At 36.1% G+C, this 18689-nt stretch overlaps 1 protein-coding gene across 1 annotated transcript in view; it reads right to left on the reverse strand.

Annotated features, from left to right (window-relative positions):
- The window catches only part of LOC140153364 (polypeptide N-acetylgalactosaminyltransferase 2-like), a 280543-nt gene that overhangs the window by 36900 nt on the left and 224954 nt on the right, over nucleotides 1-18689 (reverse strand). The window contains exon 8 of the mRNA XM_072176095.1: nucleotides 4760-4863. Coding sequence (XP_072032196.1) covers nucleotides 4760-4863 — 104 coding nt within the window. The remainder of the gene's footprint in view (nucleotides 1-4759; nucleotides 4864-18689) is intronic.

Genomic DNA, 18689 nt, shown 5'->3' on the forward strand with positions numbered 1-18689 from the left:
TATCAGATTATTAGTAAACCAGGAAAAAATGTTGGATTTTCAACCACATTAGCACAAGTTTCATAACATTTTCAATGTCTCTGATATTATTTATTAAGACAGAATATTAAATATAATCTTTAAATACACAATTTTTTCCAGAGTTTTGACAACCTTGTCTAGTTATATTCTGTTTTGCCAACTTCTTGCCATTGTGTCTGTCTTTTCTGAGTCACTTACCGCTCTCAAAAACTGATAAATGCCAAATAATAATACTTAGAAATTGAGCAAATCTGAAATAGAGGCAGACAAAAGCTTTCACGCAGAGAAGACATTCAAGTGTATATCTTGCCTACTTTGAACAAGCCACTTAATGAGTTAATGTTCTGTAAACCGACTTAAACTTGGAGTACAAAAACCTTACCTTAAGCTTTTGAGTACAAAACCCTTACCTATATGCATGGATTTTGTCCACACTTTCAAATACACTATCTCAAGAGTCACTGTACTAAGACTTGTATTGCAGCTACTGAAGGAAATGTATTTATCAATACAGTCATGAACTATAAAATTGAAAAGAACATTAAACAGAAAATATTCCTAATTTTTGATTGCATGCAATTTTCTCAGTGAAAGGTAAACCAATGTATAATACATTCACATTTATCAAGCAAATGCAGATGAAAAGATAAGAGTTTACCTAGTGTTTACCTAGTGATCCAAATAAATTTGAAATTCATCAAATCTGTTTTTTAGTAATTTCTTCTAACTTAATGGATTATTTCTTACTTTTCAAGGTCTTCTACCTTTAGAAATACAATTCAAACACTTGCTTGGAGTGTTATTATTCAAATCTGACTCAAAATTAATAATTACTTTTTTTAAAGTAACTATTAACAATACATATTTGCTATTAATTCACTTTCAGTACATCTTGATATCAAATTGCCGAAACAGCCCAACTCATAATTTATACTTTGCTTTTGGAAAAGATCTGTTTTTAAACAAAAAATAATTTTTTTTTTTGGCAGAATATGCTGACAAAATTGCTTTTTCCAATATTCTAAAAAAGAAGTCAATTTCCAATTAAATCTCTAATTTCATGTCTCTACTCTAAATGAAAACCTAACTGAAAAAAGAAATCTCCTCCAAACCGATGTTTTGTATACTGTAAAAAAATACTTCAGGGAAAAATTTCTATTTTTCTATTTTTGTGATCTTTTCAAAAACTGAATAAAAAAAATCTGATGTTACCACAGGATTCCTTGACTCATTTTCTTTCAAACAAATTATACCATTAAGATTTGTCTAATGGCGCACATGTGCTCTTTTGCCTTTAAGTAAATTTCACATACAAATAGAGACCTCCCTCCTCTGAAAATCCCAACAAGAATTAAGCACTTTAATTATTTGCTTGTGGGATTTTTACAGGAGGGCACTTTTAGTTTATGTCTTAAGGTAGTATTATCGGCTACTGTGTCATGCACAGATTTGGTTGAAAATGATACAGGATGTGTAGTTGGGTGAAAAAAACTTGCATACCAAATTTTAATTTTTGCCAACAAAGCGTTTTTGAGTTATGCCATTTATTATCATTAAGAAACCCCATTGAATTTGTACATAAAGTGGATTTGACACTAAGCCTCGTTCACTAAAATTGGTAAATATTTGAAAATGGATACTATGTTTAAATATTATTTTTGTGCTTTATATCCCTTTATAGAACTGCTTTTTGGATCTTTTTATTACAAAAATGTTACCAAATAATTTTAGTGACTTTTTTCCAATATATTGGCCAGTTATAAAGGGGATATTTGAAGGTAATGTTAGTACTTGCTCAAATTTTCTTGATTTGATCTAGAAACACTGAATGACCCAATTTCATAATTATTGTCTGAGCTAACCATAGGGCCAATTTTAACAAACAAGGTGTCATATGAAAGGTTATTAAATTTAGAAACTTTTCTCGCCAGCTTTTTTTAATAAAGTATTTCTATTTAAGTTATGGGTGTTTCTAGATTTCCCTAATTTAAAAATGGAAAAAATCATTTTTCTCAAAAAATGAACACTTTATCAAAAAAATCTGGCGAGAGAATTTAGGTATTAGGCTTATTAACCACCCCTCAAACTATGGACACCATATCACATTCCCTCGGGGCTAGCAATAATTATTTGTAGAAAAAATTAGGGAATTTTCATAAAATAAAGAAAAACATAAGAAATGTTTCAATTTTCATGAAACATTAAAAATAAGTGGAGTAAAGACTTATCTTCAATTGGTTATACATTTGATGTGGATACATAATTCTGATTTGATATAGTGGCTATTTTCCTGCATGGGCCTATTATCCGAGGCTCCTACCTTAAGTTGTAATATGTGATATGCACCATTAGGCGAATCTTGACAGCAGTTTTAAATAATGAAGTCAAGAAGGTTCTGTCCCCTCATTCTGCCCTTTTAAGTAACTATCAGACAAGAAAACATGCAAGTAACAATCAGATTGATCAGATCAAGTTTACTTCTAAGGTTATATATACTCTGAAATTGATTACATTTGCCATATCTTTTGAATCACATGCAATTCGTTATCACTGCATCTACCATTTGCCTGTGCTTACACAAGAGGATATGATGCTGGCTTTTATTGGTATCTTGTCTGATCAAATTTATAAATATCATGGACAACATAAACATTATACTTGTTGATTTGAAATACTATCCGTAGCTTTGGAAAACATTCGAATGTATGTGATTTTTTCACTAAAAGCTACAATACATTAAGGATGATTTTCATAGTTGACGTCATCATGACCACTCTACAACCATATATCAGATCAAAACTTTTAAGGTGTTTGTAAATTTACTTCTTAAAACTTATGTATAAAATTTTATTTTGATCAAATCTATTTTATCTATTGAAGTTATCTTAATGCATTTAGTGTCATAAGATTACCAAATAGATATCAAATATGTTCAATCACGCTATTATGACACAGCTATTTTATTGATAAAATTTCTCCTCTAATGTCTATAACAAATTGATTTGGTTCCAGCTATAAGCATTTACACAAAAAACTGACATTTCTCTTCACAAAATTAGTGTTGTTAGAAAAGCTTCAAACTTATGTCTCAGCCCAAAGTGACATCTAACATTTGCTGCATGACAAACATATTCAACCAATCAATAACCAGTAACCAATCAATAACCAATATTCAATAACCAATCAATAACTAATATTCTCGACATCATTTCACCTTGAGTTTGGTAGTGACGTCAGTTCTTTTACGTGGGTGTGCCATAAGCATCAAACTAGATCAGTTCTTTTACGTGGGTGTGCCATAAGCATCAAGCTATTTATAGTTCGTTTGTCCAGACCAAATGATAAACTTATGTTTTTCTGCTGACAGTTTCGCCAGAAAACTGGCTTTCTCAAAGCGTTGACGATGTTATTGATCCATCTGCTTAATAGCTGATTAATTAACAGACATGATGAACCTCTGCAATCGCACCATAGGCATGCCAACAACAAACTGCCATGGTAGGTTTATATAGCTAAGCTTCTGAGCCTTGATATGAGTGCTCAATTAAGTTATAATTTTCAAAACAAAATGTGACGACCATGACCCACCCTGTCTGAGCTGTACAAAATGTGCCAGTGAATGTGGTCACTAAATATTTCACAATCAGAGGGGAGGAGCAGTTTTAGAACCTGTGGTGATCAGAGGGTTTGTGTATAGACTGTCCCACAGTCTGGGTTCCATCTGTGGGTAAATAATTAGAGCTAAAACCACCTTCTCCTTCACTCCAAAGATTAAAACAACACACCACTAAGCCCTAATTATAAATGACAACAAAGTTATAGTGCTCCTAGAGCACTGTGTGTAAACAAAAACTCAATTAATCTACAGACCAACTTGTTTATTTTTTATAATAGCTCTCCTAAACCCAGACTGTTCCGCTTTGATAGTAAACTGACTTCCAAATAATTATCAAGCTATGTAACATGACTGTGGCGTCAATTATGATAGCCCGCCTCATTGTCAATTCAAATATGGTAGGCACATAACATGCATGACCCAGTTCTATTGTCATTTTTTGGCGTTGGTTATGATCAATAGACTATCAATGAAAACCTATTTCAAATATCGCCTTGCTTGCTGAGATCTACATTGATTGGTCAGGCTAAGTAGCCACTTACACAAACGTCCGAACAAACGGCAAGACAGTGAGACCACGGACGTGATATAGAGAAAACTCGTCTGACCCAGGATTGGTAAAATTGAACTCCCACAAAATGCTGGGAGCTGGAAGGCAACTTGCCTACACATTGGAAGGGTCCATGTATCGGGTTTATTTAATGTTGTATAATCTACATTACCAGTCGTTCTCCATGGACCCGAGGGAGGGTCTAGTTTGTGTATGGTTTGTACCCTGGTCACTAAACTGAACTTGTCATATCACCATATCACCAGAGCTCTAAGCAGCCACTAAATATTCTGGGATCCGCGATCAGAGTGGAGGGGCAGTCCCATGCAGGCCATTTGGCTAACTTCTATTTTAAGTACTCACTCCAATCCAATTGTGGAAGATATAGGTAAAGCCATATTACACGGCGAGCATGGGTTTCAAAATGATTAACCCTAGCCAATTCCATTTGAAAAGCATGCTCCCTCTGTGGAATACTTTTCTTAAATCTTCCACTGGGGGATGACAGATTTCAAACTGAATAGCCCATCACTGGTGTTCAACATTGCACACATTCAAGCTGCAGTACTTACCTAAATTCTCTCCTCCCCAGACATCCATCATTAAGTCATATTTGCCAAGCTCTTCAAACCACGCTTTTGAGATAGTGAATAACCCTCCAGCTATCATTGGTGTTCTGTGCAGAGACAACAAAATAAACAAGATTGGAGGCAAATTGTTAATGAACGAGAAAAGAACTCTTTAAGTCTTCGTATCTACTATGTATGGAGCAGCGGTGAGATGTCCACACACTTGCTCAATGCATGGCAAACCTGAACCTTCATGCTGACTCTAACAATAACACTAACATACACTCTCCAAATAAGAATTCTAAAATATTTCCTGTTCAATGGTTGTGTTAAGAACTAAAGGGTTCTTCTGCATAAGATTAAAGACCCTAAAAGAATTTATTTTTCAGTTTGAAAAACTTTCTTTCTTGACTATAGAAGATAAAAATTGGTTCTTTAAGACCTGTCACAGTATATTTTTTATTACTTCCATGGTCCGGGTATGCGCTGGTGATCGGCGATGGCGTAGAAGAGGCGAGGTCTCCTCCCCAACTATGTGCAGACGACCAATGGGCCAACCCCCCCCAAAAAGCATGACTATTTGTGACACGATCTGGTCCATGGGGGCCAAAGGCGGCAAATTTGAAATTGAGATAAAGGTAAAAATATGAAGTAAAAAACAATAAAATACATAAGAAAACGCACATCACAAAACATCATAACTTTAGAACCAAGTATGCTAGACATTTGGTGTTTTCAGTATATGATAGCCTCATGTTTATATATGGTGATAATAATAGTAACTCAATTTTCAAAAATGCCTCCTTTGGCCTCATAGAGCAGATCGTGTCACATTTACAGTGTGCCACGCACAGGCACAACGCCTAGACATTGATCCACAAGCCTCACACCACAGACCCTAGAAAAAATTTTCTAGGGTCTGTGCTCACAATGTACACGTTGTCACTGACCACAAAGACCCCATCAGTCCACATCAGTTCATAAAACATTTAATAACAACTCAGGGACTTTGCTGCTTAGAAGTGCACACTTTACACATTGCACAAGTGACCTTCGCAGCCAGGTTCAGTTTCCTGAGTTTCATAAGGGTTACAACCAGACAATAAGTAGCAAGTTCCTTGTCCAGGGGAATTTCAAGTTAACTCAATTTTTCCACAATAGCATACTAAATCACCATCAGAGTTCGAACCCGCAACCTCTCGCATCATAGTCAACAGGAAAAGGATCAAGAGATCTGAGAATGTGAGGGTATAAATCTGACATACGTTTTTTCTACCCCTGTAGGAAGATTTAACTAAAGTCTTCCACAGAGGGAGTATGGATTTCAAATAGAATACACAATTGGGTCACATTAATTTGAAATACTCTAGTTATGGAAGATATAAGTAAAACCATATACAGGAATATAGTGTTTGAAAATAACAAACCCTAGCTAATTCCATTTGAAAACACACTCCCTCTGTGGAAGACTTTTCTTCAATCTTTCATAGGTGAAGTGCAGATGTCAAATGGGACAGCCAAATGCACACATTTCAACTGTTTGAAGAACATAGAGGTGTAAACAAGTTGGCGGGCTAATTTAAGATGTTATTGTATACGTAGATCTTACAATATAGGAAAAAATAAGCTTGTTTAAGTTGTTGACAACATTGTATTAAGCATCTAAAATGTCAGTAGAAAAATTGGGCATATTAAGTGACAAGCTGTGAGATTATGAAGCTCATAGAATTTCATGAGATTTTACAGGTTTGGCAGCTTAAAAACAACATACTACAAATATGAGATTTCCAAATGATTCTAAAATCCCTTTCTTATTCTCAGTGGAGTACCGACTGTTGGAGGCAGGGGATAAGTTTCCCAGTGGCTTGAAATTTTGTGCGGTAGACGAGGTTTACAAAAAGATCTCACACAATATTTTACAATATTGTGATAATTCTTATTTTACAGTGCACTGTATTTATTTTGTTGATTTTGGTGTAAATGTTTATTAGTGCTTCTTTTATATTAATCAAGAAGACATTTAAAAACTTTTAGCTAAATTTTTTTAGCTGAATTGTTAAAGTGCAGAGAAAACCTGTGCCTCCATGACAGTCACTTAACCTCAGTGCCTCCCCAACCACTCTACCACTGACAGCACCAACTTATTCCTGCCTTAAGCGTAGTCTATCCAATATTCCTGGCGGACATTAAGCTGTGAGGAAGCCCGTAACTATGGCTTGATGTAGCACATGATCACAACACCTACAATGTTCTTGTAAACACATTGATGTAACATTTAGCATTTCACCAGGGTTGACAAACCCGCGATTTGGTAGCCCAATTGGGCGACTTTTGAAGATTTTCCCCCCGACTTTTGACAATTTCCGGTCCCATAGAAACCAATGGTTAAGAAAAAAATTGGGCGACTTTTCAACATTGGCTCCCGCAACTTCCGCTACTTTCCTGCCCCATAGAAACCAATGGTTAAGAGAAAAATTGGGCGACTTTTCGATTATTTGACCCGCGATTCGGGCTGAAATCTTTTGGCAACCCTGCATTTCACATGAATAAGTTCCAACATCACTGTGGCTAATCGTATGTGGGGTAACACAGTTCACCTTTTAAAGAAAATTTCTTGTGGCTATTTACTCATGATTATGGCTTTGGGCTATTCCATTTAAAATCCACACAACCCTGAGGAAGATTTAAGAGAAGTCTTCCACAGAGGGTGTGTGGATTTTAAAAGGAACAGCCCATTTGACGTCAATTCCTACTTTTGGTGACAGTTGCGTTATTTATGCGACATGTTAATCGCCTACTTACAATTCATCCAAATCTATTGCAACTATAAGGAGCTTCCCACCATTAAACACAAGGAAATCGTCATGCCAACCAAAACATTTGAAACTAAATGACCCAACTCAAATTAACTAACTCAACAACTTATTTTTATAATGCTATAAATGAATGCTTCTCATGTTTTCTGTGCAAGAAAAGTGTGTCAACCACACAGCACTATGGTCCCATAGTTCATCAATTGCCAGACACAGACAGGGTTCAAAAATGAGCACACAGAATCCCAAATGAAATTGCCAAGTAACATGACAACAAGAACCGAATTTAAATTAACCAATTTATGACACTGAAAATAAATGCCTGTCACATCTTTATTGCATACCACGTGTAAAATGTTTCTTCCATGTTACAATTTTAACTTTTTAAAGCCTTTGTTTTACTAGTAATAGTTTTTATTTAAAATTAATAATCTGGTAGAATTTTACTTCAATCGATTAATGAAATGTATCATTTATTATTGCTCTGGAAAGAACAAACTAGTTCAATGGTCAGATAGCAATCGTCAGTAGCAACCAAAGTGTAATTTTAGTGTTTCAGTGCTATAATCTTAAACAGAATTAAAAAGACTAGTTTGGGTCTGATGTCAATCAAACTCCCCATGACCCTTGACTGGTTAGAACCATTGATTGGTTAGTAGCCGCGTTAAGAAACTCAATCATCATGACAATTGTATCCGAGTTTGATTGACAGAGGACGTCAGACGCAAACTAATCTTTTTAATTCTGTCTTAGATTATGCCATTGAAATCAAAAAGCACTTATACATTGAAATCAAAAGCATCTTGGAAAAGGTTAATATATTCAATAAAAAACACTTGCAGATGGAATAAAGATAAATAGTGTGTTTTCAAATGGAATTAGCTAGCGTAAATTATTTTGAAAGCGATACTCCCCCTGTATATGACTTCACCTGTATATTCCACAAATGGAGTGAGTATTTCAGATGGTAGTTGCCAAATTGTCTATTCTATTTGAAACCCATACTCCCTCTGTGAAAGACTTTAGCTAAATCTACCACAGGAGGAGTATGGATTACAAATGGAATGCTTTTATAATTGGCCTACCAGAAGATGCTATGCACACCACATCCTGACAGTTATTGACAAAAATATAAACTTATTCAAACCCATTGTCCTTGAAAAGACATACATGATCATAAATTGATAGGACGCCTATTAGTCCTGGCCCTAGCTAGAACCCGGCCTACACCGGATAGGGCAGAGATTTTGACACTTGATTTGGGTTATTGGACCTTTGAGGTTAACGAATCACAGAGGTGCTTTTGCTTGTAAAGCGGCTGCTAATTCGAGAAATCCAAGAAGGCGGCCGGCGGCCATTTTGAAAATTGTAAATTTTAGTTTTCACTCAATATTCATGTGTAATACATCATTCTATAGGTTTCTGCATACAAGGAATCAATTTCTGACATTATTTTTATGATTGAAGGTCAGTATAACATGTTTACATTCAAAATGGCGCCAAATGGTTGCCAAAAGATGGGGTTTTCATTAAAATGTATTTAGAATTCAATATTTTAACTTATTTGATGTTAAAAATAACCATGGGTTGCTGATATTATGGTAAGTTGTCTATGTCATTTCTATCATCTCCTGGATATGTTTAAAAATCAAAATGGCTGCCAAAATGGCCATAAAATAAATCTTTTTCATTAAAATGTGTTACAGGAGTATTATGAAGTACCAGATTTACAATGAAATGGTGCCAAACATTGTGTTCTTTTGTATTCAAAGTATCTCTCTGGTAAAGGGGTAACAATATGACATCAGCATCAATTAATATGATCTCATGGGCATGTAAACATTCAAAATGGCCGCCAAAATGGCTGCAAAAACATGATTTTTTCATTAAAATGATATTTAAAACAGCATTTTAATAGATGTTGTGTTAAATATTTTCATTGAACGCTGATATAATGTTAAAGGAGTATTTCTATCCAAATTTCTTCCTGCTCATGTGTTTTTACATTCATGAAAGAAACCTAAACCCAAATTTTCATGCAAATCGGACATTCAGTTGGCGTAATTATGGGCTATAACATATATTTCAATGGTCCATAGGATTGTGTGTGATACTTTCGTTGTCGACAGAATGAAATTCAAAATCGAACATTTCGACCCGTTTCTCTAGATATAAATTATAAATTTATAAGATAAATTTGCAAGATTCCTTTTGCACATGATCATTATGCACCTAGTAAGGGAGACCGGGGCAGGTTGGCCCCCTTTTCCCCCACTTATCTGGAGAGCTCAGTTTGTGGGTTAGGAGGCTCTCAATTTGATACTTGAGAGCTGTTTACTCTAGGTAAATGCTAACAAATTTATATGGCTCTGTGACTTATACAAAAGTTATAGTAGTTGTAGGAGAGAGCGAAAAGAAAATTAACCAGGCGGGCAGGTTGGCCCACCAAAGCAGGGCAGGTTGGCCCTCTATGCACAACCGTGTGTTATTGCCATATTTCTTTCCAATAAAACATTCTAAAGTTACAACTGCAGTAAGATATCACCTATCATAGTTCCAAGATAATCAAAAAATAAAATTCATTTTGCGCCATCATGGGTCATTCTTGAGGAAATAGCTAAAATCAAGGAAATAACGTTAACCAATCATCTTATAAAACCCATAACGAAAACCTGAAAGGCTGTGGATAACAATTGTAATTGACTTTTTTGTTCATTATTAACTATTCTGAGTGATGAATTACTTTTTATGTACAAATTCCCAATTATAAAGAAATATGATATTGAAATATTGCTATTTCCAGTCAAAAAGTGCTCAAATAGGACAACAATATAGATTTTTTTGTACTATACTCCGCCTTTGAACAATTTTATCCATGGAACTGACTAGTGTTGGTGTGTAAATTGTATTTTGCTTCATTTGACACAAAATGGGTGAAAATGGAGAAAGTATGCATAACTCTTGCCCATAAACACAATGGGGGCAACCTGCCCCAGCACAAGTGGGCCAACCTGCCCCATAGTCTATTCTATGTTTTCCATCCCATTCCGCAAAACAGAAACAGGATGGAAAGCTTTCAACTATATGGCATTTTAAGCAAGACCCATACCTTCCAGCAACTTACAATTTACATAATGTATTATGTGCAACAATAGTGCTTTCTTTCCTTTCTTTTTTTCTCCAAAATGACCATGCAAGTAGTTTTTAATTTTATATTATTATGTTTCAATACCATGTAATTTATCTGATTTTTTAAGGAAATGGTGCCACATGAGTGCTTTCTTGAGATCCAAAAATATCTTTGTGGCAGAAGGGTAACGTAAAATATGTCATTCAAAATTATCCCATGGGTAAGTTCAAAGAAATAAAAGTGACTCCCAAAATGGCCACCAAAATATTATTTTTCATCAAAATCTGTTACAGCGACACTAGGTATCTGGTTTTCAAGGGATGGTGCCATAAAAGGAGAGTATTTTCCCACATAATCATTATAGCATAGCAGTAATAGGAAAACAGCCTGGACTTATGGGTAATTGGGCATGTTTAAAATTCAACTTGGCCACCAAAATAATATTTTGGATGTTGGTGTAACAGTCATTTAAAAGAGTATATTATATTCTTTTAAATGACTGTTACACCAACTTTCAAGATACCAGTTTTTTACAGGAGATGTCATTTTTTCAGCTTCATGGCATATGGTTAACATTCTGTCGTAAAATGATTCTGCCGGCATGCTCATACCAACGGGACCCCTTATATACTAGGTGCATAATGATCATGTGCAAGAGGAATCTTGCAAATATATTCCCTTTCCAGAGAAACCGGCCAACATGTTCGATTTTGAATTTTATTCTGTCGCCAGCGAAAGTATAACACACAATCCTATGGACCATTGAAATATACGGTATGTTATAGTCCATAATTCGCCAACGGAATGTCCGATTTGCATGAAATTTAGGATTTAAGATTCTTTTATGAATGTAAAAACACATGAGCAGGAAGAAATTGGGATAGAAATATCCCTTTAACATTATATCAGCGTTCCATGGAAATATTTAACACAACATCTATTAAAATGCTGTTTTAAATACCATTTTAATGAAAAAATCATGTTTTGCAGCCATTTTGGCGGCCATTTTGAATGTTTACATGCCCATATGAGATAATATTAATTGATGCCGATGTCATATTGTTACCCCTTTACCAGAGGGATACTTTGAATACAAAAGAACACAATGTTTGGCACCATTTCATTGTAAATCTGGTACTTTATAATACTCCTGTAACACATTTTAATGAAAAAAGACTATTTTGGCAGCCATTTTGGCAGCCATTTTGATTTTTAAACATATCCAGGAGATGATAGAAATGACATAGACGACTTATGCTTTGTTGTCACCATAATATCAGCATCCCATGGTTATTTTTAACATCAAATAAGTTAAAATATTGAATTCTAAATGCATTTTAATGAAAACCCCATCTTTTGGCAACAATTTGGCGGCCATTTTGAATGTAAACATGTTATACTGACCTTCAATCATAAAAATAATGTCAGAAATTGATTCCTTGTATGCAAAAACCTATAGAATGATGTATTACACATGAATATTGAGTGAAAACTAAAATTTAAAATTTTCAAAATGGCATGGCTTGGCGCTGCCATCTTGATTTCTCGAATTACATGCAGCCGCTTTATAAAAGCACCTCCGTGATTCTTTAACCTCAAAGGTCCAATAACCCAAATCAAGTGTCAAAATCTCTGCCCTATCCGGTGTAGGCCGGGTTCTAGCTAGGGCCTGGACTATATGGAAAAGTTGCACTATAATATGTCCTATTTTTAACATGCTGATGGTCAACTTGCCTAAACCCATCTCTAATCTTCTAACCCTCCCTTCTCACCATCAATGTTGGGTTCTACTCGGCAGAGCAAGAGCAGGCAGGATTCAACGTTGATGGGTGGAATGGATGGCCTCATATTTACATCACCCTATTCCAAGTCTCCCAACACATTCAACAAGCATCATAGGTTAAGTTTCAAAAGCTTTGTACTATTTCAATTACCTCCATGACAAATATTACACTCAATTTTTTTAAATTAGAAATCAGATCACTTGATGACTATACTAGAAATTTCAATTGAATGAACACAGCTCAGTGTACGCCAGCATGTGCGACTGTATGAACGTGGAAGTGAATTCAACCATGCCAACTCATTCGTGATTAGTTCGTATTTTAATTATTGTATCCAAGGTCGTGAGTTCACATTGTAGCTTGAAATACATGATATGGGATTGTGGTTGGATCGAGTGCAGATGTTGAAAGCTGTGTTCATTCGACTGAAATTTCTAGTGTAACTAATTTGGCGGTTGGGGCCCATATTAATGAGGGCCCAAAGGTTTTCAGACCTATAGGGCCTGAAAGTTTTAGCTTATTACGGAAACTGTTCCTAGGAGTCAATGTATGATATCTAAGTATTATTTGAAGACAGCGTCTACAAAAATACATCCTGTTGTCAACAGCTTTAAGACATTTAAGACTTTTAACTCTCTCTCCGCAGGTGTCGACTGCAGACGACAAGTTTCAAGTTTTTTAAATTCAAGTATTTCAAAATTGTAAATATTCATGACCATATTTGGAATCAGCATGAAAAATGCTTTTAAGATGAGTACAAACAAGCCTAGTATTGGTTCAGTGGTTCTTAAGATAGGAGATATTTTCTCAACTTTATAAACTTGGGACAAAATTGCAGCCTATGGCTAGCATGCAGAGCATTAAGAGTTTTAAGAAGTACCAAGTTTTAAGTAGTTGCATTGCTCCATATTGCACTGCCCCTAAGCAGTAGCAACCAGAATTGATTTTTGAGGTTGTAACAGACTTCCAATTGAAGTGAAGGAATGGGGGAGTCAACATTTTAAAGCTTGTTTACTACTCAAATATTCTGAAGCCATTTTCTAAAACCTTATTTCATTCATTCACCTAAGGGTTGAGTCCTGTCCTGAAAATTTGGATTCATCTCAGACTACTCAAAAATAAAAAAATGTCTGCATATAACTGCAAACAAGGAAAGCAAATTTGGGCTCACATATAATGATACAAAAACCTTGCTGCTGCCCTGCTGATACACTGTGAGCACAGATACTCAACAATGTTTGATGCCAGGTAGAGCCCGTCCCCTTCTGTTCCCCACTTCCCTTTAATCCTGGGGGTGGGGTTGGATGACAAAGACATAAAGTCAAAAATTTCAAAATAAACCCACATCTATCAACTGAATAGATGAAAAGGGGTGGCATTTTAAAGTATACAAAGGTGTGTCAATTTTTCTTGATTGTGGCTTTGGCAAAACACCTCAAGTCTGCTATACGGTTTACAAGGAACCTTGTGAATGCATAAAACTACACAACTAAATGTGCCTCAGTTCCAAAGATTGTGATGTCTTCGAATCCCCCCAACAAAATGTTCCAGCTGCTGCATATGGGCTATTTCAATTGAAATCCATACACCCCTATGGAAGACATGACCTTAATCTCTTACACAGGGAGTGTGAATTTCAAATGGGCTTACCTGAATGGATGATTCTGTTTGATATCTACAAGGGGTATATGGATAGCAACTGGAATAGCCCAATGGACTGCCAAGTTTGCTGCATAATAGACTCATGGTGCTAGGAAGGGTTGGTTGTGTCAACTTTTTGTTGGGGGGAAGAGGGGTAAAGAAAAAACTTTGCCCAGTGAGTTTAGCCAAATATTACCGGGATATCTTTAGTTTCGTACTACGGTATTTGAAGTGAAAGTTGATAGACATTGGGTTCGTTTCATGCAAAGAACGAGAACATTTAATACTATGTTATACCCAAATCAAAATTGTACCTGAATGTGCATATTTAAAAAGTAGAACAAGGATTTATTTAGTTATCAGGGGAGAAATCCTCCTGCCCCAGTCAGGCATGACACTGCAAAATACACATTGTGCTGTGCAAAGCCAGTCAAACAACATCCCAATAAAAAAGATCAAGACTGAAATGTATGTAGGGCAAGTGGATTGAAAGTAAAAAGTTGTGCTAATTCTTCACATTTCAGTTAACCTACACCTTGAAGCGACCCCCTTAAGATGATTTGCACAGCTCATGCTTGCAGACTGTGCATAATTTGGCAGGCCAAACACGTTGTATGTAGATCAATTGATACTTGAGCAGTTAGCGGTCTCTCCAAGTCAATGTGTACAAATAGAGCGGTACATGTGATGGCTGGATGAAGTAGAGTAACTCTTACTCTGCTTGTCGCTACTATACTCCATCTAACAAACACAAAACACTTTACTTTTATTCAGCTATGTGAATTTAATGCTATATTTCATGTATAGGCAAACCTCCATAGAGCTACTATCCTGGACAAGAAATAGTTGTCACATTGTGAAAGGTATGAAGACAAGTGAAACAGGTCTATCATGTAATGTATTTTAAGTACATACTTTGCCCTATATATCCAGCCTATCTCACCACTACCCATCTTTCAATGTTGACAGTCAAAGTGTGTCAACATTTTTTCCAGGGTTGTATGTAGCACCACAAAGGATGAGTATATTAAAGGGAGCTTTGTTTTAATGAGATATTACTGCTTTCCTACACATACAGTGAGTTTAGGATATTTTCCATATAGATTTTATTCATGTCATTACATATCAAGGCATTAACAGCTGTTATCATTACGGTAACGCTGACAGGTTGGCGCCAAGATAGCTGTTAAGGCCACTACAGACTCCTGAGTATTCGACATAGAGTATTTGACATATCTACATTGTTTAAGGGGGTACTACACCCCTGTCCAATTTTGTGTCTATTTTGCATTTTTCTCAAAAATTATAGAGCATTGGTGACAAGTAAGATATGTATATTATAGGGGCAAGGACTACAACTGCTACACTGGAAATTTTATTTCAGCACAGACAACAGTTGTGGAGTTACAGTCAAAACTGAGGGAATACCATTATTTGATCAATAAATCAATAACTACTTGCCTCGAGTTGCTGAATTTTCAGTGCAGTAGTTGTAGTTCTTGCCCCTATAATATACATATCTTACTTGTCACCAATGCGCTATAATTTTTGAGAAAAATGCAAAAATAGGCACAAAATTGACCAGGGGTGTAGTACCCCCTTAATCTATTACCAATCTAATGGGAATAGATTAAATAATGTAAATTATATGTTACATCGAATATTCTACATCCATTAAAAAGTCTGTAGGGTCCTTTCACCTCCTTTTGAAGCCGTCCCATTTCATAATTCTTGGAATTAGAGGCGAGAGTGCATTCTATGTGCACCCTGTAGATGGAAGGATCGTTCATGGCTAACAAGGCCAAATCTTGGGATTTGAACTGCAAGGTTGTGAGAGCAGAGCAGAAGGTTAAAGGTCAGTATGTAGTCCCAACATTTTTGCCTTACAACAGATACTGCAGTAGTGCTTCCCTGCTGCAATGTTCTTGGAATAGCAAAATGTCCACTCAATAATGAACTTAGTTCCGATTCTCATCCTGGCTAATCCGAACATAGCTCTTGATCAGAGCCCTCCCAGTACCTTAGAAGATCCAGTGATCCCTGAGTAAAATAAACCCAAGCAAGTGACTAGTAAAGAAAATGTAAGGCCAATCCCTGCCTGGTTAGACCATTCTGTAAAAACATTAATACCACTCGTAGTACAGAGCTTGCCGAAGTCAAGCTACACTATCACTAGGCAAGCTACATAGGTCACCAACCAGCACTTCCCTGTCACCAACAAGTAGGACCACTATGCAGTATTACTGTCTACCCACAGATATTGGTCTACCCCACCCACCAACCGCTTAAGTCCACTCACCGAGGCGCAGCCAGACCTACAGTCGGTCTTTACTATAGTGTCAGAGGGCATATGGCATGGTTTTTCATTTTTTCTTTCAATTGGATGGAAAATAGGTCAGCTTTGGAGCAAAGCTAATCCAAACACTAATCAAGCACTATCCCAAACCTTAATCCTAACCCTAAAAGACAAGGTGGGAGGTACTTTATCAAATTCAAACAAATGTTTGAACTATCAATATAAGTTAGCTTTATGCTCTAGATCACAAATACTTTAATGGGAAAAATAAGGAGGTGTAAAAATGAATATTTAAAAAGTCTGCATTATGCGAGCAGTGATCAATCATTTTGAGCTTATAGTGTTGAAGGCTCATCATTTATGTATTGAGGAAACTATTTGTAAGGATGGCTCCAATGCAAGCCTCGAAATAACCAGATCTGGACCAGGAACCACATATTTGGAAAAAGCGGCTCCTGGTCCTGTGATTACCTAGCGAACCAGGAGCCATTTTTAAAGAGCTAAGAGTCATTTAAATGTTAATTGTACACATTAAATACAAAACCCACTGTAACTACCAGGTTCTATTTTTTTTTAATGTAGAGCCTGGTTCACATGATTTTGGTGTGGACCAGGAGCCAAAATGTTATGACCATTGGGTAAATGGCTCCTGGGTGCCTGCTTATTTCGAGGGTTGCTCCAATGTACCAAGTTTAGTTTCTAAACAAAAATATGGTAATGGGTAAATTCAGAAAATTATACAATGAAAAGTATAGATGAATTTACATATGTTTACATTTTATAGACTCTATTTTGGTCTTGTCTGAGATAAAAACTATAGGGCAAAAGATCATATAGTCCATGTGTAGGAACTTTAGTTTCAAAGCAAATAATTCTAAAAATGTTATCAAACTTGCTTCAAGCTACATAATATCACAAAATTAAAAAGGTTATTGTGTTTATTTGTTCTTGTGCAGGATGCGTAGCCCCATTACCTACTTTACTTTTATTATGCTGGGGAAACGATTGAGCATCAGTAATGATCTCCTGTATATTTGAGTAATATTTGTGTGTGTGTATTGTATACCCAGGGATGTAAGTGGGGTATTTAAAAAATACGGAAACGAATGTTCGCGAAGCGAGCATCCCGAGCGCTTGCGCGAGGTGTTCCTCTTTGGTGTCAATTTTGTTATTTTAGCCTCAATTATAGTAAATTTCATGCACAAAAACTGTTAATTTCTTCCATTTTCCATTCATTGAAAAAAGGGAAAAGTTACCATTTTAAGCAGTATAGCTGTCCTATCAACCTCCATTGTCGATACTTCAGGTCCAATAATTATTTCCAAGAAAATCGGTCACAATCCATTGCGCTAAATCAAAACAAACTTTCACATGCGCAATTGTTACGATGTCAGCGCCCCTGGAAGTCAGCAGAATTCTCCTCCGTCAATCTCTTACACAAGTAATACACAACACGCACAAGCTATAGCGAGAGCCGGACGGCAAGCGGCCACGTGCTGCCACAGAGACGCAAAACTAGCGAAATATAATCGCTTGAGGCGCTATTTTTTTTGTTCCCCCTGTTCCAGACGGGGTATTTTCGCGGAGAAAAAAGATACAAAGACACAGAAAAAAACGGAGAAAAAAATACATTTTCGTAATCGGAAAATTACGGGGAAAATACGGATAATACGGAGATTTTTTGGGGATGAAAAAAAATACGGAATTCCGTAAAAATACGGAGAAATTACATCCCTGTATACCTCAACTGCTTACATTAGACCCAGTTTAACCACCGTTTATCAGTCGGAGCTGGTAGCCTAATGGATAGAGCGTCCGTCTAGATATCGGAAGGTCGTGGGTTCGAATCCCATGCCGGCACATTCCCTTGCTTTTTTTCCAAGATGGGTTATGTGCCGGTCAGGATTTGTATTTATTTGTTGTCTTGTTTTATTGTAACGGTTGGGTTGGTAAACTGTTCTTTCTTTCTTATTGTTTATATTCAGTTTCCTCTTATAGGTAGGGATAGGCACATCTGAGCGAGGGCGCTATTTATTTTACTTGATAATAAAGCCCTATGTAAATCTGTGCCATTTTGTGCCACTAAAAACACCATTTTTGGAGAAAATGATGAATAAAACCAAAATGAATCGTTTTCAGATGCTCTAGTTTGCATTGACAACAGATTCAATGCTCTAGGAAGCAGAATGCAGCACTGACTTCACTTTTGAATATTTTTTTCTGTGAGATATGCCTTGGTGAAAATCACCGTTTTGGTCAAAAAGGGGTA

Source organism: Amphiura filiformis, chromosome 5, assembly GCF_039555335.1.
Source record: "Amphiura filiformis chromosome 5, Afil_fr2py, whole genome shotgun sequence".
NCBI classification, from domain to species: domain Eukaryota; kingdom Metazoa; phylum Echinodermata; class Ophiuroidea; order Amphilepidida; family Amphiuridae; genus Amphiura; species Amphiura filiformis.